Genomic DNA, 14,918 nt, shown 5'->3' with positions numbered 1-14,918 from the left:
TTCAACATGTTAACACAGACATGAATTTGTAGGACATGGGAGATAAATAGTCCAGAGCAACTAGAGGTGTGATGAATATTGGTAGAGTCTCTTATCATCTTCTATGTTGGTACAATCAGAGTTTGTTAAGAGCTAGCTGATTGCTAGCTCATACTAGAAAACTTGAGATTAGCAAATGAATTGGGAGTATTATTTTTTGATTTTGAAGCAACATCCAGCTGCTATATGGTGGGAAACATTCCAATTGAGGACCTACTAATAGAAGGAGAACTCTAACTGAATCTTTCTCGGTACAAACAGTCCGATTAGATCTCATAAGCAATTTAGAGAAAAGGTACCCTACTACCCTTGACAAATAAGCAAATAGAAGAAGTGAATTCCAACCTTGCGCCTCCACTTCTTTGCAAGTCTCAAACTCTTACAGTATGGCAACTCCTCATACATAGGTTCGTCACTCATGTCCTCCTCTTGATTTTGTCACAAGTCCGTCTTCGCCGTCTTTCACTACCTTTCTTTCACTGACATTTCACATACTGATGGCCCCTCTGTAGTGGCAATATTGCTACCACCTCTATCATATATAGTGGTCTCTTCCTCACTCTATGCTCTATCACAGCTCTATAGCCATCACCATACATTTGCATCACAAAGTGGTTCTTAATGCCTTCCCTCCCTTCTTCAAATCTCATTGCAAGGTCTCTTCACATCTAGGAGGTTTGAGATTCGATCAAGCCTCACAATATATCTCTCATTTTTATGTCCTTGTGCTCTATAGCTAGTTAGATATAACAAGAATTTGCTTTGGATAGGCACTTAACATATAGCTTTACTTACTCTGAGTCTAGCTGACTAACATCGCATATTACTCTTAACGAACGGTCCTGAGATGCAATAGAAGATGCACAACCATAGCTAAAGGCCTTTATAATGCAACTGTAACAAAATATACTCAGACTAGTCAAAGATTAACTATGGCAATCAAATTTCTCTTGGTTGATTTTCAGCTCTTGTTTTGATGCTCCTCGTAGTTTGAAAGATGCGCATATGCTCCAGGCACTTCAAATTGCAATCTCCTATAGTATTCAGGTGGGAAGCTCGACGATAAGTAGTCCTTTACATAGTCGGGCTAGCCCAGACGCTCAAAATAAGATTCCCCTTCTAATATAATGACAAACCAGCCGTAGAACTGAAGGTTGATCTGGAAATCATTACTTGGCCAAAGGTTTTGCAATTTTGCTTAGATTGTGACAACGTCAAGTCACTCGAAACATGCTAGAGTAGTATCTAAATGATTGGGTGAAGCGCCAGGCGCTACATCTTCATATGCTATAAGGTCGTTGAGAATGCGCCACATGGCTTCATAGGATTTGATAATTTGAGAAAACGCTCTAGTGCTGGCCAAGTAAATATAGCTATAAATTGTGGAGAAATTGTGTGAAAACCTCGAAATTCATGAAATTCTAGAATAACGAACTTGTGGGTCGTCGCGCCCTGTAGAACGCTTGCTTCTGGCTATGGAGAACAACCTTACTCTTGCCTTGCAAGCTCTTGCCCCCTCTGGATTCGTTATCCCTTCTGAACAGCTCGCAGCACTCGACCTCTCTCTCTTCATCAAACAGCAGGAAGCGCGCCTCTCCAGCATCTCCTTTTGGGGTCGCATCATCACAGCCTCCGGTAAAGATTATCTTCTTGCTCGAGGTTGTAACGGCATCTCCCGCCTCCCAGACCGCACTCTGCGTTTCGACACCAAATGCTACTACAGGTTTAGTTTTGTTTGCCGATCATAACATAGATTGCTGTATTTAGTTTAGTACATTTTACGTGCAATGCTTCTGTCTCGCTGGTTTCTTCTGCGGTTGAGAAGGGCAGCAGGGAAATGAAGTCTTACGATCGTTTGTGCGGATCTCAGCCAGGATGGAGTGAAATGGCTTGACCTGCAGGCGCTGCCGGAGGAAAAATATGAAGCATGCAAGACAATTCGCGGTTGCTTTACAGGAGAACCGAGCCACAGCTACTCGGTCATCGTCAACCGTCCCCCAATGCAAAGCGAAAGTAATCGCTCTTATGCTCCTTTAGAAACGGTCCTTGGAATGAGCATGCCAAAAGCAATAAAGAAAGTGCTTGGAGAGTCGCACATTCTTAAATTCTGACCTTCAAAATCCAGAACTGATCTCTGTAGTTCTTATCCACCAGAAGAGGGGCAGGATTTGAAGGAAGATGCGCAGACTCTGGTAGAGAAGGAAGCTGGGGGAGAAAACGAGGAACCCAACGATGTGGGTGATCAGGAAGAGGTTGAGATAAGGCAGGATGACGAGAAAGAGCCAGAAGAGGTACCGAGCGATGAAACTGAACAGAAAACCTCTGACTCACGTTCTTCTACGAGGATGGAAATTGGCGAGGTAAAAATGAAACAAAAACAAAGAGGTTGAGTTTGATGCAACTGTGCTGCATGGAATTTTGATTCATATCTTTGCTTCCAGCTAGATAGACTCTCAGGCTTGATGCAACAAGTAGACTATGAATGTGGTGTCATTCCTAGAGGTGCTTTGATATACAATGCAAAGAAGGAGCTTGTGAAAAACGTGCATTTTCCAGGTATACTTGCTTATCTTTTCCTTAGTAGCCCCTTCATGTTCTTACACTAAAAGTATGTTTTTTCCTTAATGTGTGACTCAACGAGTGAGTTTACCTCCCATAACTATGCCACTAAGGTGTTCTAATACATACACACTACCAAATATGTGTTAAATTCCTATTAAATTTCAAGTTTGCATACTCACAAAAACTTGAAGCATGGGGAAAGGCATAGAAACATGGATCTTGAATTAGCCTATCCACACATAAATACTTGCTTATCTTTTCCTTATTAACCCCTCCATACTATTAGGCTAAAAGTAGGCTTTTTTTCTTAATGTGTGATGCACCGTTTGCATTTACCTCCCATACCTATGCCACTAAGGTGTTCTATTACCAATAGAGTACCAAGTCTATGTTAAACTTCAAGTAACTTGCATACATCTATAAAGTTGAAGCATGGGACAAGGCAAGGAAACACATATGTAATTAGCATAGCCTTTCATAAAGTTGAAGATACAAAGATTTAGGCAAGAGAGCTCAAAATTAGTTTCCACAATATTGCATCTAGTATGTATGTCTATGGAAAAAATGTTCATGTAGTACTTATTTATGGAGTATAAGGATAATCGTTGATGTTAAACAAGTTTGATCCCAATAGGTAATGTAGAGGTGTAATTTGAGATATTGCAAGCTCATTGGTTAAGAGAGTTTCATTTCACTAGCCTGGTATATTAAAATTTTTTATGGGATCTCCTTATGCAAAGCTTGTTTAGACTTAAGGTGCTACTCTCACCAGGTTTCTGATCTCCCATGTGAAATGAGAGTGGCTCTCTCATGATTTCTTTCCTTTGGTGTAAACATAAAATTTAATAATAGAATCTATTGTAATCCTTTGAAATCTTTTCCAAAATATGGACTAGAGTCTTTATTATTTACTTCACTTTGTTCATGAGAAAGGTTGTAAGGTGACGAATCAAACAGTGTAAAGGTTAGTATCATTTTTTGCTTTTTGATTTTGATTTTTATGTTTTCCATGCTTTTCCAACTTTTTAGATTCATTATTGAAGACATCCTTCCCTATCCATCATTCCCTCACAAGCTATTGTGTGTCTTACTTGGTCTATTGTTGATTTTTATGTTGCTTGAGCATCTTTGCTTCAAAGCTTCTATTTCTAGCATCTGTAATCCATTACAATAGTGGTAACTTGTAGCAGTGTTACCGCTAGACAATAATCTATCAATTATTATCTTCTTTGCTAGTGCCCTTATGAGCTTGTCACGAGCCTAGCATGTCTTTTCTAGAATTTCTTCACCTCTTGTAAATCTATGGCTCAAGACCTCACAACCTACATTTAGTTGTTTTGTAATCTATCTTCACAAACTTTGTAGTTTGCATTCTGTCAAGTTTTGTTTATGTAATTGGGTTTTTGAAAAAAAGATGCTCTATGTAGCAAATCTTAATTCAACCTACAATCCCATGCAATGTTACAAATTTTGAATTTCTAAGAGCCATTAGGTACCCATTATGCATTTAAAAAAAGATGAATACAGTAAACATTTATTAGCAACATGCTCAAAAGGAATTTAGAACACAAGTTCATGGTTATGCTAGTCAATTTATTTTCTTATAGAGACTCACAATTTATCCCATATATGAAGGTGTATTTCACATCACCCACCAATTGCATGAGATATCCTAAATAGAGTCCCCATCATCTTCCGATCCTACCAGTCTGAGGAGGCACATCACAAACAATGTGGTAGGTTTTCATCCACCATATCAAAGGAAAAATCAAGGTTGCATAGTCTTGAGGAACTCATTTTACTATAAAGTGTATGTATAGGCCTCAAACAAAATCCTTTGTATATTAAGATTTCCCAATAAGAGTTATATATACCCTTTTAGTGTATTCTATATGTATTCTCTTGAATATAATCCTATTACAAGCTCTTAATTATTTTTAAAAAACCCATTTTAAAAAATGAACATCCATGATGGGTCTAAAATTCAATTGTATCCTTATTTTTTTAATCAACTTATGTTGGGATTATTATATGTTCTTTTTCATTCAAAAAAGGAATTTAAATGTTTTAGAGACTACTTTTAATTAGTAATGATATTAGCATATCGTTAAAAGTTTTACTATTTTCTTCTAAATGCATTTTCTAAATACACCTAAAATAGCAGCTTTTAAAATATTTTATTGTGATGTAGGTCTTTTTGAAGACTTGGAATGTTTTAGAGCTAGCTATAACTAGTATGTTGTTATTTGTTTACAGAATGTGTTTTCACTTTGCATGAACTAAAAATGTTGAAATTACTTGATGCATTTAAAGCTTAGCTCTTTGATATTTAATAGGTGTTAAATTTTTGGAAGACTTGGACTCTTACATACATTTATTTCAAAAGTATGAGGATTCTCCTTTATCTTTAGATGTAAGAGGTATGGTTCATACTATTAATATTTCCCTTTTTCTTTTGGGGAAAGGGTTTTGCAGACTTTGTTAGTGTACTAAAGAAAATCATATTTGCATGAAAATAAGAAGATAATAAAAATCTCCTTGAGCTAGGTTTTAAATATCTTTAAATAATCTCTCTTTCTCTCTCTCTCTCTCTCTCTCTCTCTCTCTCTCTCTCTCTCTCTCTCTCTCTCTCTCTCTCTCTCTCTCTCTCTCTCTCTCTCTCTCTCTCTCTCACATGCAAGCACACATGCACACATGCACATGCACAATCACATGCATGTGTGCGTGTGCGCACACACACACACACACACACACACACATGTGCACGCATGCGCAGTGCACACACATATATGCACACTTAATTGCATTTATAGAATTTAAAAATAGATAAGACTTCATTTTGGTTTCAAATTTAGTGTTGTATAAGAGCTTGGAGTCACTACATACTATAATAGGATTGAGCTTGGAGTCAATATATACTATAATAAGTTTGAGTTTAGGATTGTGGTTTATGGGTAGTCATGGTAATAATTTCCTTATGTATTAAATTGACGTTCATGTCCATAGGATCTTGGTGTATGGAGCCTATGGTTTTGGGTAGTGGAATTATATTGCGAAGTCTTTGGTGGCCAGGCTATGCCTTTTACTACAAACTCTCAACAAAGGATTTTGGATCCATGTACTTTGGGATGGGAGAGAAAAACTTAGATCTTCCTTTTATGATATAAAAATGTAAAGCATAATGATTGTGGAACAAAATAAAATGAAATTTGAGATTAAACAAAAAGTGATGGCCAAGTAAGAGAGTCATACGCTATTAGGAGTTACTTTTAATGTGTACCTAGAAATATTTAGCCATTTTTGTGTGTGTATGTGTATTAATCATTAGTTTTCTCATAGTTTTTATGAATATTTATTGTTAAATAATAAAGAATCCTTCTAAATTTAAACATCTATTCCCCATCTAATGCCCAAAGAATCATGGGATTAATTATGCCATTTCACTAAGAAAACTATGTGGATAACATTTGATCAAACTTGACTATGACAAGACTATTAAGAACTGCAAAAAACATTGCATATCAAATTATTGTGTCACTCAAGAGGTGATGAAACAACCTTAATTTAGACTAGTTTCTCCAAATTAGGACTTTTTTTGTGTCCAAAAAGTAAACTAGGAAATGAAAAAGGAATTCATAACACTTGTTGCTACACTTAACAAAGATATATTAGATCCCTACAATTAAGGAATTTCTTTTTGAAAAACAACACAAATATGTCTTGTTATGAAAATACCTACATTTCAAATCGAAAGAGACATTCAAAATAGAGCAATGCACTAAGGAAGTGTACAAATTTTTGAACCAAAATTTAAAACTTGTTATGATAACAAATCACTACATATTAACATATTTTGGTGTTAAAAACACACACTAAACAATGCTTTCTCATGAAAATAGTATTGAGTATGATTTATTTTATTAAATCTTGATTCACTCTCCATAAAGATACATGATCATTATCATTGCATCTGATATCTATCATTGTAGAATCCTCTCTTATTATAGTATAATTTCTCTTTTAGTAGGATATGGACCAAAATGAGTTCCAAAAACAAAAATAATAAAAGATTTCATGGCTCATCCTTTCTTTGCTTTCAAGTGGTCACAAGATTCCTATGGAGTTTCCATTTTATCAAGCATTACCATGAATAGCATACTCACCTTGTAGTTTATTAATTGTTTGATTCTTTGTTTTAGTGCTTTATAAGCATGTGATATGCTTCAAGTGGCTTTTAACTTTTGTGACATTAATTGTCCTTGCCTTATGTTTGGAAAATAATCACATGTGCAAACTTCTTTTTGAAAAAATTTTATTCCATCTTACTATAACATATCTCATAATTTTTTATCATTTTGATCACATAATAAAAATATATAATTGACAAATGGATTCAAGCTAAGTGTTAAAGCAATATTCATACTATTTTGACGAACAAAATACACAACTCACAGTTTCCATCACAACAACATTCTTTTAACTAAATGAATGCAAATTTAGGCCATGCACATGCTGAGATATAGTACATTCATAGATAGAGGGATAGACAATTGCACATGCATATGAGTGTACATACACGCGCGCGCCCACGCACGCACACACACACACACACTCTATTATGGATAAATTTGTCTAAGGAAAAAGGCATAAATATGAGTGTGTGTTTGTATGTGTGGCAATAGTATAATAAAATATGGTGTGCATAGGGCCCAGGGTTGAGGTGGCAGGGCATGACCATGTGCCACCCTTCCACATAAGAGGACCCATAAGGTGTGTTGTACATAATCCATGGTAGTAATATTATAAATTGTAAGGTGGCATGGCTCCTCCATGTGCCACCCCTCCACCTAGGCTGTATTTAGTGAGGTATGTCTCAAAGTCCATGGGAGAAGTAATATAAAATAGGTGGAGATGGATATTATATTGGGTTATTCCCTCCATATAGGATAGGCCCATGTGGGGGAGGTATAGATAGTCCAAGGATGCAAGTTAATTAATGGGGAAAGTAGGATGAGGTGGCAAGATTCCTTATGCCAACCCTCCACTTGTCCTCCTAGAGGTTCGAACATATTATAAAATTGGGAGAGACCAAGGGAGTATCATAGACTTGAGATATGGGGCTTGATTTATGTGGAAAAATGAGGCAAAGGATTGTCGCACACAATTGAGAGTGCATAACTGCCTAGCCCACATGGGAGACTTTTCCACACACACCATACATGTGGGAGGATGCATTTATTGGGAGAGAGCCCCTCTCTTGGCTATAAAAGGAGGGGGTTATTCCTTGATGAGACATGCTCATTCTTGTAAAGCCACCTAGCCAGTACTTTGATTTCTCCCTTCTCTTCCTTTCAAAATAAAGCATGGTCCTCTTCCCTTGATGTCTCCATCTTTACATTCCTCCTCCCATCATGTACATGCTTCTCTTCCCCCACTCCCTTTTCCCTTGTGTCATAGTCTCTCTCTTCATTCCCTCCCCTTCTAATTCCTTTTCCCCTCCCATGATAACGTTCTTCCCTCATGTTCTCCTTTTCTCTATGGCCCTCGAGCGTCGCCGTGCTTAGCCTCTAGCCTTTTTCTTGATTTCTTTTCGGGCTAATAGAAATGGTGTGGCTGCTGGGATCGAAATCTCCACAACTAGTGGTATAAAATCTGTTACTCCTATGACTAGGTGTGGCACTACGGCCTCTTTCATGTACAGTTCTCTTCTTTTATGCCTCTAAACTATGTGCCTTCCCTATCTCTATGGCTGCAAAACCTCCCAGCTTCTGCACTTTCAACCTGTCTGCTTTCTGCTCATGGTTCCTATGTGTATTCTGGTCGGTGAATCTTTTGCTCGTACCAGTCGCATCTGCAGAGCTATAACATCTGTGCTCCTTCTAAGTTCTCACGTGCGCATTCGATTCGCGCATCTACTATGTTCACCTGTGGGACACTTTTTTGGGCTCCTACGTCTTCTGATCATGGACAGTTTTCTCGCTTCGTGCATTTACTGTGTTCACCCATGCGACAGTTTTCTGGGCTGCTACGTCTTTTGGTCGCGGATAGTTTTTCTGAGTTTTTGCAAAACTGTAACAGCAGATCCTGTGCCCCCCCCTCTCTCTTCTCTTCTTCTCTTTCTCTTCTCCTTCTCCTCTCCTCTCCTCTCTTTTTATTAAAGAGTAGGATTTGAACCCAAGACCTCCCCCTTCACAAAAGGGAGACTTATCCTTGGGCCAACAAGTTGGAAGTGATGAAAATGTAATGATTTTTGTTTATATATTGAAATCTCGAGAACTGTAACTCTCTAACCGTGGGGAGATTACTCTTGCTATAAAGAGCAAAAGTACTTCATTTCATGTGCTCTATTCACATCTCCTACTAGATCATCCATTCGAAACTTTTCCAAGTCCACTTCACGGATGCACGCCACATGAGGAGGGTGGATATTTATGTCACTTCTCAACGCATTTAAGGATTTGGTGCCTGGTCCTCCGCACCTTATGGCTACCAATGCATGAGATCTCTTCCTTGATCTTCATGTCGACCTTCAATGGCTGATTGTCCAGTGCATTATTCAAGGAGATAATGGGTGGGATGATACACCGTGGATGATTCATGGTGAAGAACTATTGATACGCTAGGAGAACTTTGATTTTAATTCTACTCATTGTGCAGTGATCGAACTACTTGCTGCTTCAAAGGTAATTAAAACGGTGTCCTTCATCGAAGGGTGGGATGCTCCCCAAGCTTGGGGGGAGATTTGGTGCATCTGCTTGTTAATTCTTGTGGATAAGCTCGTTTTGAATGGTTTATTCTCAATCTCACTACAAAGGTTTCTAGGCCTTGGCTATGGTTGGTAATGTTTCAACCAAGGAATCCATTTATACCTAATCAACCTTTTGTGCCTCATTTCGAGCTTCAAGTTGTAATTCTTTTTGGTCTAAAGATAAACTATCAACAAAGGATTGCAAGTTTATTTAGTGCTGAACGTTTGGCTCAAGTGTTGAATTCTCCCCACCCTATCCTTCTACCTATCTTGGACTACCGAGAAACTTGGGATGTCCGAATTTTAGTCTTGGTGTGATGACATCTTGGATCCTTCAATTTGATGGAGCTTACAAACCTTCGACCAAGGTTGCTGGTGTGGGTGTGAAGCTCACTTCACCGGGTGGTGAGAAGTATTGTTATAGCAAGTTTGCACCTGCAAGCTAAGTACTCGGCACTCATTTTTGGGCTACAAAAGACACAAGAGCATCACGTCAAGCAACTTGAAGTGCAAGGAGATTCTCAACTAGTGTGTGAACAAGTTAGTGGAAGGTGAAAGGTGTGAAGCAAAGTCTTGGTTCCATGACATCAACAAGCATTGGAACTTTGCAACCAATTTGAAGAGGTAAAAATTCAGCATATCCCTCGAGCTCAAAATCTAGTTGCTGATTTCTTGGCATGTGAAGCTTGTACTTCAATCACGCATGACGCGAGTGGAAGCACCACCCCAACAAAGCTACAAGCCATGAAGGAGGGTGATCATTTGCAAGGAATGCAAAGGTTGTGGTCATCATGAAACTAAGTGTTGAGCATACTTGATATGAGTTTACCGACTTCAGAAGATCATTAGAAAGGTCCTCAAGGACATTGCTCAAAAGAAGGATGCCAGACCGCACACCCCTTGAAGAAATAGCATGGTGACTACAAGAACTAGAAGAAGTTGAAGGTGATGTGCAAGCTCTCCAACTATTGACATTTGTCATGGCATTCTTGTTTGCCTTGATGAATAACCTCATGCAGCGCCGTGTCTCTAACCCTCGCTTGTAAAGATGGATGTGATATCATGAGGGTTAGTCCTTTTAAGATTGTCTATGTGCTATTCTATGTTGAAAATTCTTCACGTGTAGTATTTCACAATACAATAGTCACACCTTACCCTGCCTATGTGTGCTTTGTGGATGTATCTTCACCCGATTTTCAGTTGAAGCTTCCTCTTTCTATTGTTTGTCCATAGATAAGCCTCATCTTGCCTCTCTCTTTTCCATCTTCCAAGCATGGCTAACATTCCCGTGTTTTGTGGATGGGTGGAAGAAAATCCAAATGAGTATCTTGTGGCCTTCAAGCGCCGTTGTGTTTCTCTCAACTTTCTTACTAAAGACAGATGGCTATTGGTTCTTCCCACATTTTTAGAGGGTTTGGCTCAAGTGTGGTAAGAGAAGTAGGCCAAAGATGTTCCTCAAAGCTAGACAAGGTTGACAACAACGATGATTGAGTATTTCGGCAAAGAAGAGGAGCCGGAGAATGTGTACCTGCGGTGGCAAACTTGAAGCAGTCAGAAGGTGAGACGGCGCATCGATATGTGGATCGAGCGGTCGTGCTCTTGGACCGTTTAATTGCCACGCAGGAGGACAATGCCGAATTTTGAGCTGGAATGACTCAGCATGTGTTGGGCTACCTTGTAGCATGAGCAAGTGACGAATTCCGCCTCAAGCTTAAGTGGGAGAATCTAGAAACTATGGTGCTAGCACATGAGATTGCTCAAAAGTTTGATAAAGTTTAATCTGACCGCGCTTCAAAGAAGACGATTGTCCCTCCGCAACCCCCTCAATTCCTGCAACAACAACCTGGGGGGTCTAACTCAGGGGCATACCCCCACCCCTCATCAGGGATGTATCCACTACCTCCACCTCAAATGTATGGTCCTCCCTTAGATGCTTACCCTCAACAAGGTGTATATTCTCACCCTCCGCCTCGAAGATTTCCCCAGCCTCGCCCACGAGCCCCCCTCCTTTCTACTCCCTTGGCCCCTCCAGCTAAAGAGACCCCTCCTACAATAGAACATAGATTCAATGATCTAGCCAAGGCCTTGAATCTTCGGCTTGAGATGGTGGGCATCAGAAATCAAGCCAACCACCCTCCAAGAGACCGTGCTAATGTTGTATGCTACGAGTGCCACCAAAAGGGTCATTATTGCATGGAATGTCCCAATATTCCAAGGGTGAATCTTCTAAGTGAATCAGGCACTGAGGATTCTGACGTAGAGATCCTGGACCCTCTTGGAACACCACTCTCCTGCTATCCACACTTCTGGGCTATCTAAACATAGCATCCTCTCTAAAATAGACAATATGGCTGCATATCAACTCTCTAATTGAAGAATCCCATAACTTGTAGTCCCTATTGGACTCACTATATCCAAGGAAGATACACCTCCTCAATCGGGAACCATGAGCATAAGCCTCGCAGTCAAACACACGTAAATGCTCATAAAATGGTGCCCTGCCTGTCAAGAAGTCAAATGGCATTCTACCATTCAGAGATCTCCTAGGTGACCTGTTAAGCAAGTATGCAGCTGTCTTACATGCCTCGGCCCAATAGCATTCGGTAAGACCTGCATATCGTAGCATGCTACCAATCCTATCCAATAGAATCCAATTTATGCCTTCTGCCAAGGCATAATGAGCAGAAAGATGAGGAGTGGTCAATACCCTCCTGATACCAAGTGTATCACATAGATGCTGAAATCTAGAAGAGGTAAACTCTGCATCACCATCAGTCATCAAGCTCAATAGCTTCTTTCCTGACTGATTTTTAGCATTACCCAAGAAGCATTGAAATGTATCATATACATTATGCTTCTGTTGAATCGGATATACCCATATGTACTTTATAGTAGCATCAATAAATGTCACAAAGTAAGAGGCACCACTCGGTGAAACGGTAGGCATAGGCCCATAAACTGCGCTATGAACCAACTGCAATGGCTCAACATACCTCTCACTGACTGTCTTTCTCACAAAAGAGGATCTTGACTACTGATCATCATCACAATCATGACATAAAATTTGAGAGACATCCATAACAGGAATGTATCTCAATATTGTAAGGGCTTCCATACCAATAGTAGACATATGTCCAAGTCTGGCATACCATAAACTAACTAATGGCTGCTTACTAATCATAAGCATCTTATCCTGACACTTGATACATGCAATGCATAAGAGAATCCAACCGTGATCCCCTAGCCATAACCAGATTGCCTCTAGCCAACCGTGATCCCCTAGCCATAACCAGATTGCCTCTAGCAATCTTTCGTGCATGATCACCCAAAGAGACATGATTACCTACCTTAACCAACTATCCAGTACTGATCTTGCTCGTAGCAAGTCCTGGTAAATGTCTAACCCTCTGTAGAACAAGAATAGGCCACTAAGCATAACAAGGTGGATATCCCTATAACCATAGACATCCATAGAATGATCAATGCCCATCAAACCACTCTCCACAATGCATTCTTGATATGCACTGAACCATGACCTATGAGGGATCATATGACATGAAGCACATGGATCTAACATCCAATCACCGAGAATGGGTACATCAATGGCCAAGGAGGAGGTGTCAGACATAGACAAAAGAATGCCTTCATCACTGCTACTGTCAGTGGAAACCCTGGCATCCACGCCTTGAAGCTCAACATGCTTCTTCTCCTTCTTCTTATCATTCTTATCCTTGCTCTTCTTCTTGCATTTTCTTAGCCATTTCCAGCAGTACTTTTTCATGTGGCCATACTTTCCACAATAGAAACATCTAACACAAGTCCGAGAGCTAGACTTCCTCCTGGAATTCCCCCTTGAACATGACGTGTTTCTACCAATTGATCGACCTTTGGAGTGCATATCAAGGTTGTATTTCAGCCCATCATGCTGTAACATAACACTATCATGGTCGTACATCCGGCATATACGAGTATAGAACTCATATGCATGGTAGTCTACACCTTGTACACCATCCTGTACCTACAAGTAGACTGATTTTGAGAGTGATGACTGAATGATAGAGCATGCTTGCTCATCCATATCATCCCAATCACTCTGTTTAATGCTATTAGGCTTGACACCTTTGCATTGAATGGGCTTATGCTGCCTTTTTAGCACTAACACATCATAAATCTGCTCTTTCCAATACTAAAAGTTTGATCCATCCAACCTCTCAATATCAAAGAGGGCACTACCAACTGTAGCACAATAGCTCACAACCAAAGAGCAGTATAGTGCAATAGGCAACCCAAATGACCAAAAAATATAGTGTTGTCTAGACCAATCAGGTCTCCAAATAAACTGGCTGATCCAATGCTCAAAAGCACTCAGCCATAAAGAGGCATAAACAAGAATATATGCAGCCCAATAACCTACCAATGCTTGGCAATCCAAGTAAGAAATGCACTGAACCAAATGAGCAATGCCTACTCAACCAATGGCAATAGGAGCCCAGTCTAACTATCCATAAACATTAGTGCAGCATCCACCAATGCAAATCCATAACGCATCGAAATGGCATTTACTACATCACCAATGCATCACCTCAAGTGTGCAATCCTTTGGCAACAAAATCAAGCATTCACCACTTGCCAAATGTGCCAAATGTGCCAAAGTGACTTGCCAAAATGCCAATAATGCCCTTGGACTGAAGTGAGATCCCAATCACTTTCTGTAATTTACTGTGAGTTCCCAATTCACTATTGGCAAGAGAAATTCCTACAACAATACCTCACAGCCACTTTGGGCAAAATAACACGCTGTCCCTATTTTCGAACAGTGATATCTTTTCACTGAAAGACCGGATCCCAAAGCTATAAACAGCAAAGTTGTACCTTGTAAATGAGAGTGCTCTCAACAGAAGCAAGAACGGAAGAAGGAGAGAGAGAGAGAGAGAGGGAGACAGAGAGCCAAACAAGTTTTGGTGGGTGCAGAACAACCCTAATCTTCTTTTTCATTCATTTATATGTGTTTGTGTATTGTACATAACCGGGGTTAAGGCACAGTGACCTGTAACCCCCACAACCTCCCACTTAAAGGACAATGTGCCTTTAAGAGAGAACAACTAGTGATCATACTATCCAATGCCCATCAATACATGACAATACTCAAACCGCTGACTAGGTAGACTCTTCGTCAGCATATCTGCAGGGTTATCATCTGTATGAACCTTGACAAGCTCTATGCGCTTGTCCTCAAGTACCTCCCTAATGAAATGGTACCTGACCTCAATGTGTTTGGTCTTTGCATGAAAGACCGGATTCCGTGCTAGCTGAATAGCACTCATGGAATCACTATGCAATGTCGGTACACCTGTATGAATCCCCAAATCTCCCACTAGCCGATCAAGCCATATAGCCTCCTTGCAACCCTCTGTGGCTGCAACATACTCAGCCTCTGTGGTAGACAAAGTAATGCACTTCTCTGCACGAGACATCCACGACACTGCACCACCTGCAAAGGTGAACACATAACCAGAAGTGGATCTCCTACTATCCACATGCCCTACATAGTCTGAATCTGTGTACCCAA

At 39.9% G+C, this 14,918-nt stretch overlaps 1 protein-coding gene across 1 annotated transcript; it reads left to right on the top strand.

The window, feature by feature from the left end:
• Positions 1 to 1,514: 1,514 nt before the first annotated feature.
• On the top strand, positions 1,515 to 5,768 carry LOC147887360 (uncharacterized). The gene is made up of 6 exons (XM_087394035.1): positions 1,515 to 1,762; positions 1,910 to 2,052; positions 2,197 to 2,399; positions 2,481 to 2,595; positions 4,938 to 5,021; positions 5,608 to 5,768. Exons 1-6 carry the CDS (start codon positions 1,515 to 1,517, stop codon positions 5,766 to 5,768), a joined length of 954 nt encoding a protein of 317 aa, XP_087250161.1.
• Positions 5,769 to 14,918: the final 9,150 nt, after the last annotated feature.

Source organism: Dipteris shenzhenensis, chromosome 23 (genome assembly GCF_047967505.1).
Source record: "Dipteris shenzhenensis isolate YYH24624 ecotype China chromosome 23, Dip_SZ_1.0, whole genome shotgun sequence".
In the NCBI taxonomy this organism is placed as follows: Eukaryota; Viridiplantae; Streptophyta; class Polypodiopsida; order Gleicheniales; family Dipteridaceae; genus Dipteris; species Dipteris shenzhenensis.
This window is presented reverse-complemented; position numbering and strand designations above follow the sequence as displayed.